The sequence below is a fragment of the Meleagris gallopavo genome, chromosome Z (genome assembly GCF_000146605.3).
Source record: "Meleagris gallopavo isolate NT-WF06-2002-E0010 breed Aviagen turkey brand Nicholas breeding stock chromosome Z, Turkey_5.1, whole genome shotgun sequence".
Lineage (NCBI taxonomy): Eukaryota > Metazoa > Chordata > Aves > Galliformes > Phasianidae > Meleagris > Meleagris gallopavo.
The window spans coordinates 52,397,175-52,412,843 of NC_015041.2; the positions used below are offsets into that span (position 1 = coordinate 52,397,175).

At 38.9% G+C, this 15,669-nt stretch overlaps 1 protein-coding gene across 1 annotated transcript in view; it reads left to right on the forward strand.

Moving 5' to 3' along the window:
• FAM172A (family with sequence similarity 172 member A) overlaps positions 1-15,669 on the forward strand; it is a 237,291-nt gene that overhangs the window by 159,957 nt on the left and 61,665 nt on the right. Inside the window, 1 exon segment of the mRNA XM_010726054.3 lies at positions 13,161-13,277. Coding sequence (XP_010724356.1) covers positions 13,161-13,277 — 117 coding nt within the window.

Sequence of the window (15,669 nt, forward strand, 5' to 3'; positions counted from 1 at the left end):
AAAAAAAAAGAGAACTAAAAAGAGAATTACTAAATTTGTTCATCTTAGAAGAAATGTCATACCTATTAGTAAAATTGATTCTGACATATAGAGTGTGAAAACATTTTTATTGATGGTTTTAGTGCTGTATTAATGCCGTGGAAGCTATGAGACTGCAACTTTGGTAGACTTACTGCTGTATGTGACTTACATCAGCAAAACATACTCAGAGAAATATTGCAAGAGTGTTTTAAACTGCGTTACTGAAAATGAGGGAAAAGGGAAAATATTCCTCAGTTCCTGCAGAAGAACCTTTTCTTGTGTACATTAGCTATTGCCAGCTCTTTTATTGTCAGATATTTAAATGATACCTTTATAGACTTTGCTCTTGTCAGCATTTTGAAGTGCTATTTTCCTTCAGGTAGGGGAATGCTAGAGGACAGTTGCTATAAAGAGAATGTAATTTCTGGTTCATTAATACATGTACCTGAAACAACTGTATTGTGTACTTGGTACATTTCCATGAGAATCACTTTGTCAGTTTAGAGGTGTTTTTTTTAGTCTGCAGGGATGCACACAAACCATTATGAAACTGTGGCTCTTTCCCCAAAATTAAATAAAGAAAAACTGTATTTTGTTTGACACAGTAGGAATGCTGCATCTACGCCACTGTAGATATTTTTGTACAGAGAGCAGAACTAGGTATTTCATCAATCATAAATGAAGCGTGGTTTGATCAAACAGATCGCATCCACCAGCTCCCTCATTACCTGCATAAGCCTCTGCCAGGACGGCAGTAGTAGCAGTCAGCCTGCAAAGCATAGCGCGTGTGCCTGCTGGCAGGAGCTCCGTTCAGGGCTTCAGGCTCCATCCTGTGTGATGCTGTGCACTTGTGATGGATGATCTGTAAGGCTAAGATTTTCTGTGAGTACCTGTTGTTTTATCTAATTCTCTTTTTCATTTTTAACTTTCATTGAGCACGTGCATCCGCTCTCCAATCCCAGGCAAACAGGGGCAACTGTGGGAGATGGTGAGAACTCTTGTGATGGCTGAGGAGACATAAGGATTTGGTGCTGGGAGTGTCATTATTCTGGTCAGTGCCTTCAGAGACAAATTTGAAAAGAAACAAGAAATATTAACCATGTCAGCTGTAGGGCTGTGGTAATCAGAGGCACATAGAAGCTGTGCAAAATCTCAGGTTGGAAGGGGCCCATGAGGATCATCGAGGCCAACTAATGTGTCCGCACAGCAGCACCCAACCTTCAAACCCTTCATTAAGAGTGCTGTCCAAATGCTCCTTGAACTCTGGCACTGAGGCCGTGCCCACTGCCCTGTGCATCCCATTCCATGCCCACCGCCCCCTGGTGCAGACCCTTTCCCTGTCCCCCAGCTGCCCCTCCCCTGACCACACGCTCCACGCCGTTCCCTCACGCCCTGTCTCTGTCACACAGAGCAGAGCTCAGCGCTGCCCTCTGCTCCCTGCGAGGAGCTGCAGCTGCCATGAGGTCTTCCTCTCAGCTTCTCTGCTCCACTCGTTGCACACCACGGGATGTCAACCATTCTTGACATGTCTTCCTCAGACCCTTCACCATTTCAGTCCCACTTAGAGGCTAGTGCGATACCAGGAGGTTTGTGTCCGAAGCGGGAGGCACGGGTCAAAAAGTACAGGTGTGGAAAAAAGAAACTTCAATTAATGTATTTACATACATCCAGAATGCACCTTCTGCAGATACCACGTGTCTTGGAAACCCACAGGACTCTGTCTTGTCAGAGCATGCTGGCACCTGCATCTTTGTCCTAGAATCATAGAAACCTCAAGTCCAACTGCTAATCTTGATCCACACTGCACAATGCAGGGGGTGAGGGTGAGAAGTACCACTGGGCTTCATGGGGCCACTCTGTCCAAGAGTGAGGGTTTGGAAACTAGAGCTATATCTTCCAGAAGTTCACACAAAGGTTACAGGGGGAAAAAAAAAAAAAAAACTAAACTGAAAACATTGGCTGCACAGCTGTTAAGCTCAAAACAGTTCCCTTTCAAGACTGCTGTGAAGTTCACTCCTGTTCCACAGGGGAACTCAGTGTTCCAGCTGGTACTTCAGGCCCCCTGCTTTGAGATGCACCAGAAGTGCTTCAGGAACAGGCAAGAGGACTGACTTGTGGTACTGAGCTCCTGAGAACAAGCTTTGCCTGTGCATCGCTTTTCTTGTGAACGTAGCCAACGCTTTAGAAAACGCAAGTTAACAGAGGTAACCTCCCTGTGCAGCATTCATCCTGGTGTGACCGTGCTTAGTGATTCAGCTTAGGAGTACCTCAACATGGCTCTAAGAGCCGTATCACATGTGGAGGAGTGTGAAATGAAGCCTGTCTAGTGTGTTGGGTTGTTTAACAGAACTTTGGACAAAAAGGAACAGAATTAAAGCTCACAGTTGCTTTTGCTTTTAGCGTTGCTTATGAAACTTAGGAGATCAGAGGGTCATGGAGAATATCTTGCTAGTGATGTGTAATGGTTTGGAAATAAACACCAGGGGTGGCTCCATCTGCCTTTGATCTAACTAAATGGCTATTATGTATATTCTATTTAACTTATTTTAAAATTAGGCAAAGAGCACACAAGAATGCTTCTCTGCGTGCTAGATGCCTGAACTTCCAACTGTGTGCTCAGGACCAAACAAAAGGAAAATGGTTCTCTTTCAAGGAGCTTATCATTTGGTAGATATATAACACAAAGCAGGCACAAAATGCTGTGGGAAAGAGGAACTGACATTCTGCTTTATCCCATGTTTTTAACATTTTGAATTTTTATTCATGAGGGCCAGAATTTGCAGATTTCACACAGTGTCTTTTACTTGTGATTTTTATTTTTTTAAGTGGAACTTCTTAAGTCAGAAGTGATGAGCTCTTGGCTTAAAAAGATGGATAATTAGTTAGTAGGCCTTTTTTTTACAAAGCTCATCAGAAACTTTGAAGAGCATGTGCAGAAAGTTTAGCAGACATCATTTGGGATATAGTGCAGGGGTGTCTGATGGCTCCAGTCTTCTGGGACCCTGGTGAGCTCCCTAGGCTCCTGTCAGCACAGGAGAAGATTATTCAGACCCGGCCTGGTGGCCCAGAGGCACCAGCTACAGTAGCCCTGGCTGGCTGGCCTCCCTGCCTAGCACTCTCCCTAGCCGTGCCAGTCTGCCCTCTGGTACAGCCTGCCTTCAAGAGTGACCTAGTGAGTGCTGGGCAAGTGCTGCAGAGAAACTTTGGTAACCTTGCTGTAACCAAGAGAGTCCAATACAGCATTTTCAAGACAGTGCCTTAATTTCCTAATGTTTTCTAAGAGTAATGTTTTATTTTCACCACTCTCAACATGCCTCTCCCTTTGATGCTTGTATGTATGGAACTGTAGGTTACTTTGCTAAAAAAAGTCTGCATAAGTTAAGAAAGTATCTTCCTATGCGAGAACCTGGGAATTTTCAGTTTGTGTGCAGTATCCAGTCCCAAAATGTAGGCACTGTGTCATTCATTATTCTCTTAGTGTCTTAAATGAGCCTCCTTATTCTTCTGTTGACTCATCACTACCTAGCGTAACTTCTCTGACTAATAATGTGTCATAAATACTTGGAGATGATCTGTGATGTTTGATTAACCAGCTCTTAGTGGGGGCAGTGGGGAGAGAGTAATGCACACTCTCTTTTAGGTTATTCAGCAGTAATCATGGTGATGTGTTCATCATCAAGGCTGGCCCAGGATCACTGAGCACACCAGGAGGATAAACACAAAAACAACATTTCTTTGCAACCTGGAGTGAGCAGACTCTTACACTTTTATCACTGGCAATACTTGTTTCTCCTGTCACCCCGACTTCAAAGTCAACTTGGGTCCAGAGGCATCAGTGTGACCTCTCATCTTATTGACGTAGCATTCTGTTTCTGTTCCATTTCTATAGACGCTGGGATTGAAGTCAGCTGTTGGGGCAGTGCCCCTGCTCCCAGAGCTACCAAATTGCAGATCTGTGCTCAGCATCTTCAGGGAGTGAGGCTGTAGGCTTCCTCGCTAGTAAAGCCGTGCCTGACAGTGACAGGTATGGGGCATGGACCAGATATTTAATTTTAATGTGTTCTAGTTATGAGTGTCTGTTCTGTACACTGAATTGGAAGATCTTTATCTGAATCATTTGTCATATTAGATTAGTTATACATCCTTCCGAGTGCTTCACAAAGGCCTTGTATTTTTGAAAGATTTTGTCCTCTGTAGAGCCACCTTAGCTGTGCTGCTACTTCCTCATCTCTCAACTGGATGGAAAATGTTTGATATCTGGTAGCATGTCCAATGTCTTATAAAGAGATTGATAAAAATTTATTCAGAATTTCCCTCTGCTTTACTGTTTTTTTGGACTTTGAAGATTTCAACCAAATTTAAGTGTGCTTGGTTTAATTTACTTTTCTGCCACAGATACACACTCTTTTTTGGTGAAGAATCATGTATGACAGCAGCATATGAATAAAACTGAAATTGGAAATTGGTGCTCTTCTTCTTTGGTTGAATGCAATAGTAAATTATCATTTGCCATTCCCCAACTGTGAAGAGAGTGATCTTCATGGGTTTGTGTGACACCAAAATCTTCAGTTTACATACCCTGTAGCCCAGAGACTTTGCCTGTGGGGAAACTACTCCTCCCTGAAGTTTCTCAGAAAACTCAAGCTGAAGCTTCAAAGGACAGGAAGGATGAATGTTGTTTTATTCTCTTGCTGAGGTGGAAGTCCATCTGTCTGTGTTTAAATAACAAGGGTGTTAGACTTCATGTCCATCTGTGAAGTGCTGAGTTTACCATTCAGTTTTTCCTTATTTTCTAAGTCAGACCTTTTCAGAAAAAAATAACGTGTATGCTGACATGTACCCATTTAACAGAAGTAGGGTCAACTTCTTAAAGTTCATGCTCAATCAACATTAGTAATCTAAGGAGGACTTGCATTTAAACTTATGCAGTTTTGTTTCTGTGAATATGTAGTAAAACATAAACAAGCTGAATATTTCATTGAAAAATGTGCCACAATAATATTTGCCTAAAACTTATAAAAATTTCCAAGAACTGCTTGCATCAAAGTAATAAAGAAGGAATACCATTTTGCTCTGTTGCATTCAGTACTTAATGTAGAAACAGTTATTTGGTAGTTTCACATTCATTTAACTAGTATGATTGTTCACTTATAGACTGAGTTCTGGATTTACGCATTATTAAAACATGATAAAATTATTTTCATAACTTACTTGAGGCCACGTTTTTCATTAGATATGAGCCATTACTTTCATGATGATAAAATATCAAAACAAAAATCCAACTGCTTCTATTATTTTATTTTCAAGACTTGTATATTAATGTTTTTGTTAAACACTGGTTTTCAGAAATTGTTTAATTAATTTATTATCACAGAAATTTAAGTATTCATTCCATGTTTACATTTATCTCAGTAATATTCAAGAATCTGCATATTCAGGTTCAAGGCTTTTTAGAGGTTTTCACCCCACACAGTGCAATGGAGGAGTCTGGTAAGATAAGCTAAAAGTAAATGACTAGTTTTATTGGTCTGTGCTATAAGTTGTTTATACTCAGAAAAGCTGGTTCGCTGCAGTTTAAAATAAATTGTTTGTTCAGCTCAAACAAGTTATCTTAGGAAGAACTGTGTGAGAAGGATTTATTTCTGTCCAGCACTTCTTTCTGACTGATTGGCAATCACTCAAAGTAATAATCTCAGTGATACTGCCCAGGCTTAGATCCCCAGGGCTGAAAGTTGCCAGGTGTGGTGTCTGGCTGAGCAGCAGATGAGTGTCTCTGAACTGGAACAGTCATATCCCTTGGATGGGTGGATCAGATGGACAAAGTTGGTAGCAGAATTAATGGCCCTGCTTCTGTGTGCTGCCAACCCTTAGCAGAGCCCAGTCAAGCTGCAAGCTATAATGGCTGGTCTGAGTTATCATGATAACTCTTGTGGTCAAGTGGTCAGGTACTGGAATGGACTGCCCAGGAAGGGGATGGAGTTGCTGACCCTGGAAGTGTTCAAAAAACATCTGGACGTTGTGTTGAGGGACATGTTTAGTGAGAACTATTGGTGATGGGTGGATGGTTGGACTGGGTGATCTTGTGGGTCTTTTCCAACCTTGGTGATCTATGGTTCTGTGATTCTATGATGAAGTCTCAGACACTGTTCAACAACCAGCGCACATGCAGCTGGGCAGCTCCGAAGAGATGTCAGTTGTATATCACTGCTTGTGGTCATCTGTACTGACTCTGTCCTTTTGATTGTTGGTAAACTGTGCCCATATTAGCTTCAAAATCAACTGAAAACCTAGCACTGAACATGTGCTGAAAGAAGAAAAAATTCAAATCCTAGCTATGAAGTGAGCAAGGCTATGAAGTACAATTTGTGCAAAACCTCAAGGCAGCAGGCAGAAGCAACAGAAACACCTCTGTTTCCTAGTCTACGTAGATCTTGGCCTATTTTGAATCTGCCGTATTTTAAACTTTCATACAGTTGTGGGTCTGGATGGTTCTGATTATTTCTGGCAGTTTACTAACAGCTTTGCTTTATTTTTATTTCATGTTTTTTATTTTAAACGAGGCATGACACTCAAATCAAGGTAAACCAAGAAAAAGCAAAGGTATGACCTACAGCATAAGGTTTTACTGGCAAAGATGTATCAGCTGAGAGCTTGAAAAAATTCTTTGCCACCCCAGCCAAGATAACTATGTTAGCAAAACCTCTAGTGTGGGTTTTGCATAGCGGTTCCAACGGAAGAATGCTTTTGCTGGCTTAGATTGTGTCATTTGGAGATGCAATGCAGCTTCCTGCCAGAAAACCTCCTGCATCTTTATTAAGAGGACTGCTGACAGAGACACACGGTAAAGCCAGAGAAGCAGAGGATCTTCCACTATGCTGCTAGTTGAGGCGTGATCATGCACTCACAACTTCTGCCACTGCCCAAGTCCAAATTAGCTGTGAATAGAAAATGAGATGCATTTTAGCAAACTAAGCCGATTTTTCAAATATGATTTTCCTGCAGCTCATGTTCTGTGGTGGACATAAACAAGATACCTTTAAGCAAACTGGCTCAAGTATCAGATGCTTTTTAGCATTTGCTGTGCCAAGCACTTACTTGTGAATTTAGGCTGCTTCCTGGCAGCATGAATTGCCCTTGCAGAGCTCCACTAGCATAAGATATGGCCATTTATGAGCTCTTGCATTAGAAGCTAGCCAGTGTCCCCATACTGCAGTCAGCAGCTATATGAAGATTAAAAATTAAACTCATCAGTTCCCAGCTGAGACAAGTGGAAGTCGTTCACCCTGAAAAATGTTGGTTTGTGGGGGTTTGTTTGTTTGTTTTTTGGGGAGGAGGAGAGGAGGAGGATATACAGAGATTTCCCCAGTTCTGCAGTTCTGGAGGTTCCTGCTCATAGGAAGGAGTAGCAGCTGGTAGACTGCAGCCAGGCTTAGCTGATCCATACATCTGCTCCTGCCTTTCACTGAGATTCCTCAGCAGCTGTAAGGTAAATCTCCCAGCAGCCTTTACAAGAGAAGGCTGAGGGCAGGCCTCACGGCCACACAGTTCCTCACAGGGAGCAGAGGGGTAGCGCTGAGCTCTGTTCTCTGTGGACAGTGACAGGGCCGGATGGAACTGCATGGAGCTGTGTCAGGGGAGGGGCAGGAACAGGCTCCCCAGGACAGTGGGCCTGGCCCCAAACCTGCCAGCATTCAAAGACTGTTTAGACTCTTCCTGAGAGTGAGGCTGGGGCTCTTGTACTGGAGGTCAATGAGTTCTTGCTCTGTTCACAAAAGATTATCAGCAGAATTTTGTGTACGAGATGGGGGAGAAGAGGGTTGGTTTGAGATTTTGTTTTTTGATATTTTTAACTGAACTGTGCGTAAGGGAGATCACCCCTGCACTTACTTTAGAAGTTTATGTTTTGCTTATCGTGGTCTGTTTTAAAATAGGTTATGTCTGGAAATTATCAGTAGGGGTTCTGAAGCAGAAATAAATTTACACTGTGAAATGTACAAGTCCTAGACTCCACATTCTCTAGAACAATCTGTTCTAACATGTTCATACATTATTATTGTTACAATGTGATTTATTGATGTAGAAAGCCATCACAACTGTAGATGTAGCATCCAAGGTCTTTGAGAAAAATGTCTGAAAATACGTGGCTGTGGTCATTCTATGATTGTGTATGCAAATGTTTTCTTTTGGTCTTTAAAAACTGAGGAATCAAATGCTTTGTCTACTGCAAGCAGATATTTTAGCACATCTGTGAGTAAATGGAGAGAAAATCATTCTCAGTGCTTATTGAAAATGGAAACTAGTTTGACTTACTTTGGATTATGTGTGATGTTTGTTATATGCTGTTCTAGTGTAATTGCTCTGGAATTCTAGTCCCTAACAAATAATATTTTATGAAAAATTGAGGATGTGCCAAAAAAACTGAGTATTTAAAAAATTCAGAAATAGCATCCAGGAAGCAATGAAAAGTCTGAGAATCACAGACTGACAAACTTGCGCTACAGATAAAAGAATTACATGCTCCTTGGTGAAGAGCAATCTTTCTTAGTTCAGGAAGGGTGCATCCTGACACAGATCTGTTACTTGGTTTGTATGGCACTGAGTGAAAGAAGAGCTGAAGAGGATCTTGAAAGGGTAGTCCTGCACCAAATTCCCTAGAGAGCATACAAGGTTCTTAGGAATCTGCATGTCCTTTCAAAAGTGTTAAATAAAATTTTCTCACTCACACACCGCTCCTTGTGGGTGATTTCTTCTCTCTTCCTATCAACCACTGCTGTTACATATTTTACATAGTCCAACTGATGCCATTGTGACCCAGCAGAATTTCTTCTGCACGTCTGGAAATCATTCAGCGCATTTGGACAGAGGCTTCCAGTTCAGTTTCCTCTGAAAGGAATTCAGTTAGCACATGCGAAAGCCTCTTAAAACTCAAACTAGTATGAGGCAACTGGAGACAATGGAAGTATTTGTGTCAAATTTAGTTTTGCTCCAAGCCAAATTCTTGTTGTAGACATACCCATTCAAACCCAGTACACACCACATAAATACCATACCACAACTGAACTTGCAGTGGAAGGCAGGGAAGTAGATGAAAGGTTTTCTTAAAAGATCAAGAGAAAGTGATTGACTTGTGGGCATTTTTAAAATATTTATCAATTTTTCCTAATTCCCGATTACAGGTGACTCAATAGAGTTAGTATCTTGTAAACCAAGTAATGGCAGTTGGTTTGATTGAGCCCATATAAGTACAAAAGTATTTTTTACCTGTCTACCACCAAAGAAGTTTTAATCTCTAGCTGGAACATACATGGATTTTCATGTTTACAGTATAAGACTTTTGATTCTCCTTTTAATATAAAGATGCTCACATTCGAGTGCTGTGCTGCAAAGCATACTGCATGCCACAGTTACATCTCATCATCTATTCTAAATATTTGTATGTACAGTTATTGTATTACGTATGTGATAAGAGACAGTGTTTTATATGCACACACAATAGATTATGAAGGTACCAATTTTTTTATTACGAAGTTATTGTAATTGTAGAATTTTACCTTACAGAAGGCAGCCATCCAACATTATGAACAACTTAGAAGTAAACAGCTTATTAAATTGACCAGTAAGCATGTCAGTAATATATTTGAACTTGGTGAAAGTTTCAGGCTTTAAAGAATTTCAATTTGTGCTCATAGAAGTGATTCAGTTTAACACTTATGTAACACTTGTGTCTTGCAAAGTAAAGGAATACATTTTCACCCAATAGTATATAGACAACTTTCAGAGAGGCCTGAATGCTTCCTAAATCCTTACAGTGAATACTGCTCTAGGAATACGCCTAATGCAAGAGAATAAATGTAAAGCAGCGATGATGCAATAAAAAAATTACAAAACAAGCTGTACAGTGACTACAAAATAGACAGAGACTAAATAGAAATTTCTTGTTAGAAAATGTGCTCGAGAAAGTCCTAGAGGGCTGGAGTCAAAGGAGAACCTGACACAGAAGTGTCTGTTTAATTGCTGTAGGTTATGAATGAATTTTTCAAAGAAGAAGGAATATTAGGACAGAGTAGGAACTCGAAGCCATCCTATGAAGGGGTACATTGAGAGGTTGCTTCCTGCAAAATCTCTCAAAGTTCTGATAAATATAAATTGAGATTTTGAAAACTGGAATTGAAGAAAAAATTAAGTAATTCTCAGACTATGAGAATTGGGTTTATGTGGAACCTACTGATGTACAAAGAGTATAAAGTATAAAATAAACTTCAGATGAATTCCCTCTGCAGTTGTTGCTTCAGTAAAAAAAAAAAATACATTTTGTTATATTGTAAATAGTTTGTGTTATGTTAAATGTCTTTGATTTTAGTATATCTGTTGTAAGACTGCATTGGCTGCGTGGGATAAAACTAATCCTGGGAGGTGTAAATTGTGAACCCCGTAGCATCCTTCCTTTGGAATTACGGACTTGTATCAAATCTGAGTAACAGCTGGCTGCTAATTTTGCAATGCATGTCAATTTATTTTACTGTAACAATTCTATTCAGCTCAATTAATCTTTTAATTGTATGTGAATTAAAAGCTATTTTTTAGTGAAGATATCTATGTTTTAACTCAAAACTATCAGTCCACAGAATCCGAAGCATTGATGCTTCTGTGAGCACCTCAGCTTCTTTTATCTATCTAGGATAAATTAGGGTCCTTGCTAAGAGAATCTATTGTTTGAGAGGCACCTGGATCTATTCTTGGTTGTTATTATTAGTTAATATCCCACCACAGCAGAGAATTTGAGCTGTTACAGTAGAAACTAAGTGACCCAGGTTTGACATGCTGTTTGTCACATTTGTGTGTCACCTAAATATGGACACATTAGTCTTCCTTAAGTAAATATTAATATATTTGATTTTTTATCTATTTTTTCTGGGTTTGTTTTTTTGTTGTTTTTTTTTTCCAGGGCAGTTCATAAGGGAATAGATATCTACCAAAACTTGCTTATTCTGGGCTGAACATAATGTCTTGCGTAACTGAAGCTCAGTTAATCCCTTCGTTCTCTCTTTGTTCTGATCCTGATACTTTCTACACTGCATTTAAAAATACAATTTTTCAGTTATTTTGTAGATCTGAACTACATTTGGGGCCTGGTGTAATCCTAGTGAGATTACTGTAGATGAGATACAGTGAGTCCAAGTTCTGACAAAATAGTCTGGTTGATGATTTCAGATCTGCCTTTAAGACACAAAACATTTAGTTGCGCTTAAAATATTTGTACAGCCTCAGGAAGGTGATTTATAGTGTTGGTAAAGATCTTCATTTTGAGGCTCCACCTTCTTGAGGAGCTCCAGAGTCTCATCCCAAGTTTAGCAGAATCACGTAATTGCGTAAAGACTGCCCTGGAAAAGTCATTATTACATACAATTCTTACATTTCATAGTGGAGGAAGTTATGCAAAACTTTGTATTTATGGTGAAATTTAGTGTTCAGTATCAGATGTTTGGCTGAAAATGGCAGTACCGTCTCACAGCTGAATGAAGCCCAGCCTTTTACAGTAAATGCCATTTTGTCCTTAATCAGTGATTTTGCTCCCCATGCAGACACCTGTAAAGAATGTCTCATCCTCCAAATGTTGTAGATATCGTATGTGCCCCATGGGAGGATATCTAAAAAAAAAAGGGAACATGCAGACAGTCTTCACATGGGGATCACTTTTAAGAGTGTCTCTGTATATAGTTGCCCAGAATTTCCTAAGCTTAGCTGAATTTCTGAATCATGTAATACTGACAGAACAGAAGAGTATTGGGCAAGGCAGACATCTGATTTTATCTGGAGTGGGATCTACATTTGTATTTCTTTTCCAGTAATGGTGAATACTTGTCACTTAAAAATTAGCTTGACTACAGTTAATTTTAAAATTATATTATGTAAACAAAAATAAAGACAAGAAACTTTCATAATGTTGTACTACTGTTGTGTAAAATTGGAAGAATGCTTGCTCAAAAAGGCTTACATTTGTGGTATTTTGAAGATATTGGGAGATTGTTTGCTTCAGATATTGATAAATTCTATTTTCACATGAACGTCTGGGTTTAGGTGATTATTTTTGAGTTTCTGATGCAAAAAAACATCATTTGCATCCCTTCTGGAGCATTGTTTTTGGAGGTGCAGCCTGTATACTGATAAGCAGTTACGAGACCCTGAACAAAGAAAGCCTGCCTTTAGAAATGTTGCATGTGTTGCCATTAATACAAAGGGATGCCAAAAAAAACATTAACTTTAGTGTGGTATACCCAGTGATAAAGACACTAGCTGTGAAATGCTGTTTTTTTAAGTATAATTCATTATACTTACTTTGTTCCAGTGTTACAAATTAGGGTCACTTGTGTCAGGAGATTAAAACCTTTTTGTCTCTCTTTGATATCAAACTGTCCTTTTCAGTCCCTTTTATCTTGCAGAGCAGTGGGGAATTCCACAGCATCTTTGTCATTTTGTTCATGTTATTTGCAGCAATCATTTAATTGGTTTTAGTACTAATATTATTTAGTCATACTGTCATTTCAAGCAACAGAGACTCTTTAATATGTTACAAATGTTAAGAGACTCTGTTGTTAGCCTGGTAAGCATATGTATGAGAGAGAGCACAAAGAATTTTGGGGCCATGGTGGGAGTGCGAGGTAGCTAAATTGGGTGGAAAAAGAAAAAACATGTAAGTCAAAGTAAGATTGTACATCTGAAAAACTACAGCAATCTACTGAAAATTAGTAGATGATAGTCTTGAGTAGCTTACAGTGAACCACGGGTACCAGCTTCCCTGAAGCACAGAAATAGGAACTTGGAGAAGCTTGTAAAAGATGTCCTCAGGGAATCTTACATTTTTTCACTATGATACCTTTAATCCTAGAATTGTCAAGCCACATGGAAAATAATAGGACTGAATAGTTCAGTCAGTTAAAAGTTAGTATTATTTCTTTTATCAAAAATATTAGGTCTTTCTGTGTTTCTAGAGCTGTTAGGATTTGTATAAACTTTGAAACAAGTGAAGTCAAGTATTGAAATTGCATTACTCTTCCTTTTTTAATTTAAGACTATTATCTGTCGCAAAGCAGACCGTGCTCAATAGAAATAAAGAACTTAAAGCCAGTATTTTTTAACAGATGATTCAGCGAGAGGCAGAAGTAAAGAATAAGGTAACTGCTGTGGCGTTGACAGACTCTGTTCACAATGTGTGGCATCAAGAAGCCGGCAAAACTATTCGAGAGTGGATGCGAGAGGTAAGGACTTTTTTTCAAAGGGTTGGGGCACATACACCTTTGTATGGTTCTATAAACATTTCTTTATCTACTAACCTTTTCCATTTCTTTAGGCTGAGAAAAGGAGCATGTTTCAAAACCATGGGAATCATGTCCCCATACCAGCCCCTAAAATAACTGAGATGAAAGCAGTTTCTGAGCTAACATTCAAAATAATAAGGTTTGGCTCCAGTGTGCAATGTGGAAGCATGCACTGTTGTAGCCCAAGTGTTGTTTGGTAACTGGTACGAAGTTCTGAGAGCAACCAGAACACGAGTTCTGCTCATGCCCCGATATGATGGTGATAGAAGAACCCCTTCATGTTTTTTGTGATTCAGCTTGCTGATTTATACAGCTGGCTAAAAAATCTTGGTTTTATAAGACATGATTACTTGTAAAGTGCTCTGACATGTTCTGATGAGAAGTCAGAGTGTTTACTACTCTAGGAGGGAAACCACTGGGTTAGTCCAAGATGATCCAGTGGTGATTTATGGCCAGCAAGCAGTTTTCCACTCTTTGGTGAAGTATAACTCTTGCATTCGTTATTCATTTTAATACGTAAGTCTGGGATTGTTTTGATTTAAGTATTTTTTTAAATGAGACTAACGGAATTTCTGAGTTTCTTTCTTGCCAAATCAAGCTTGAGCCCATGTTTTCTACATTCATTTCAGAGTGGTAAAACAGTAGGCGCGTGTGGCAAATATAAACTGAATTTTTTGTTAGTCTTGACTTTTTTCTTGTGGTTTTAGTGAAACATTGTATGTAGACTGCCTACTCTGGACTTAACCTTACCATTTTATAGGCCATGACTGATGGGAGTAGAGAATCACCTGGGATGTAGTCTGACAGCTCTGACTTAAATGTTAAAAATATGAAGAATGGTAACCCCTACAGGCTCTGTCAGAAAAATCCCCATTTTCTTTATGGGAAATCAAAACCTTAAAATATATGTTATGTAGTAAAACTGAAATTTTAAATCCTGTAATTTGAATCTGACAACTCCATTTTTCTTTAAGCATTTAGTCTGAGTAAGACAAGTGCATTACCTTTAATTTCATTTGCAGAATGTAGATCTTAAAGAATAAGTTAAATGATTAATGGCCTAAAAAGTGGATGGAGTGTCATAACTTACATTAGCATTGAAAATCTCCAATAAGAAAGAACTTTACATATGTGAAGTGTGGCTGAGTGGTATTAAGACTAGCACATCACCTGGATATCTCTTACTTTAATCAGGTTTAAGGCTACTGGTAAAATGAATAATAATTAAAATATACACCTAATCGCTGCCTGTCTGTAGGGCTAATTGCTGTCATTGAAAGAATGAATTGTTAAAAAAGTAATTCTTCATCGAGCTATCTCTCCTGTATCATTGGTGGCCTATTTTTAGTACCTATAGAAGTCATGATTTTTTGAATTTATTAGGAGCTGTGATGAATGATAAAACAAATCATCCATTTACATATCTTGACACTGCTTTCGAGAATACTTATTTCTTACAGGCAAGTGTCACATTGTATATAAAAGCTGGTTAATTGTGTGCTAATCTTCTGTATTATCTCCAGCTCTCTGATGTAGTGTTCTATTGGTAGTTAATATTAATTTTACTTATTTCAAATGAATGTAATACTTCATAAAAATTCTACTTCTTTTAATTTTTACCATCTTACATTTGCAATTTCACATTCAGCTGTTAATTAAAATTATATATGCAAATTGTAAAATGCGTAATACTTTACTAATTTAAATCCTAAAGCCTTTGTGAAATATTCCATTATAACCATTTTTTACTAAAAAGTTACATTCCTGGGTAGTGTGTTTGTTTTTATTTTTTTTGTCCATCGAGTTCAATAGTTTCATTGATCTACTGTTTCTTACAAAAATCTGCCATGCTTTGTGAACTTCACTTTCTAATCTCATACAGCAACCCTTCCTTTATGTTGTTCCTGCTCTCCCTGGTCCCAGAACAGTAGGGTTGCCTTGACAAATCTATTCAAAAGCCATTCCTCGGCCTTTATTGGTGGGGACTGAAGCCTTTGAAATTCTCTCCTCACTGCAACACAGCTGACATCTTCTTCCAGACAGAATGAATTAAGGAAATACAATAAGACACTTGATCTACCAGTCAAGGATCTTTCCACAGTGAGGACAGACTCCATGGTGCACAACTAGGGCAGCAAGCATCTACAAATACACAATACATGCTTGTTTACTGGAATGGCCATCATCCATTTTTACAGTCGTGATTGATGGGATGATTTTTTAGAAATCTGTCTGAAAATTCATTGGGTTTTTCCCAGAAAAATTTGTGTTGGTTTTTTTTTTTTTCTTGCGTAATAACTTCGTATAGCATACTATTATAACGTAAGTTATA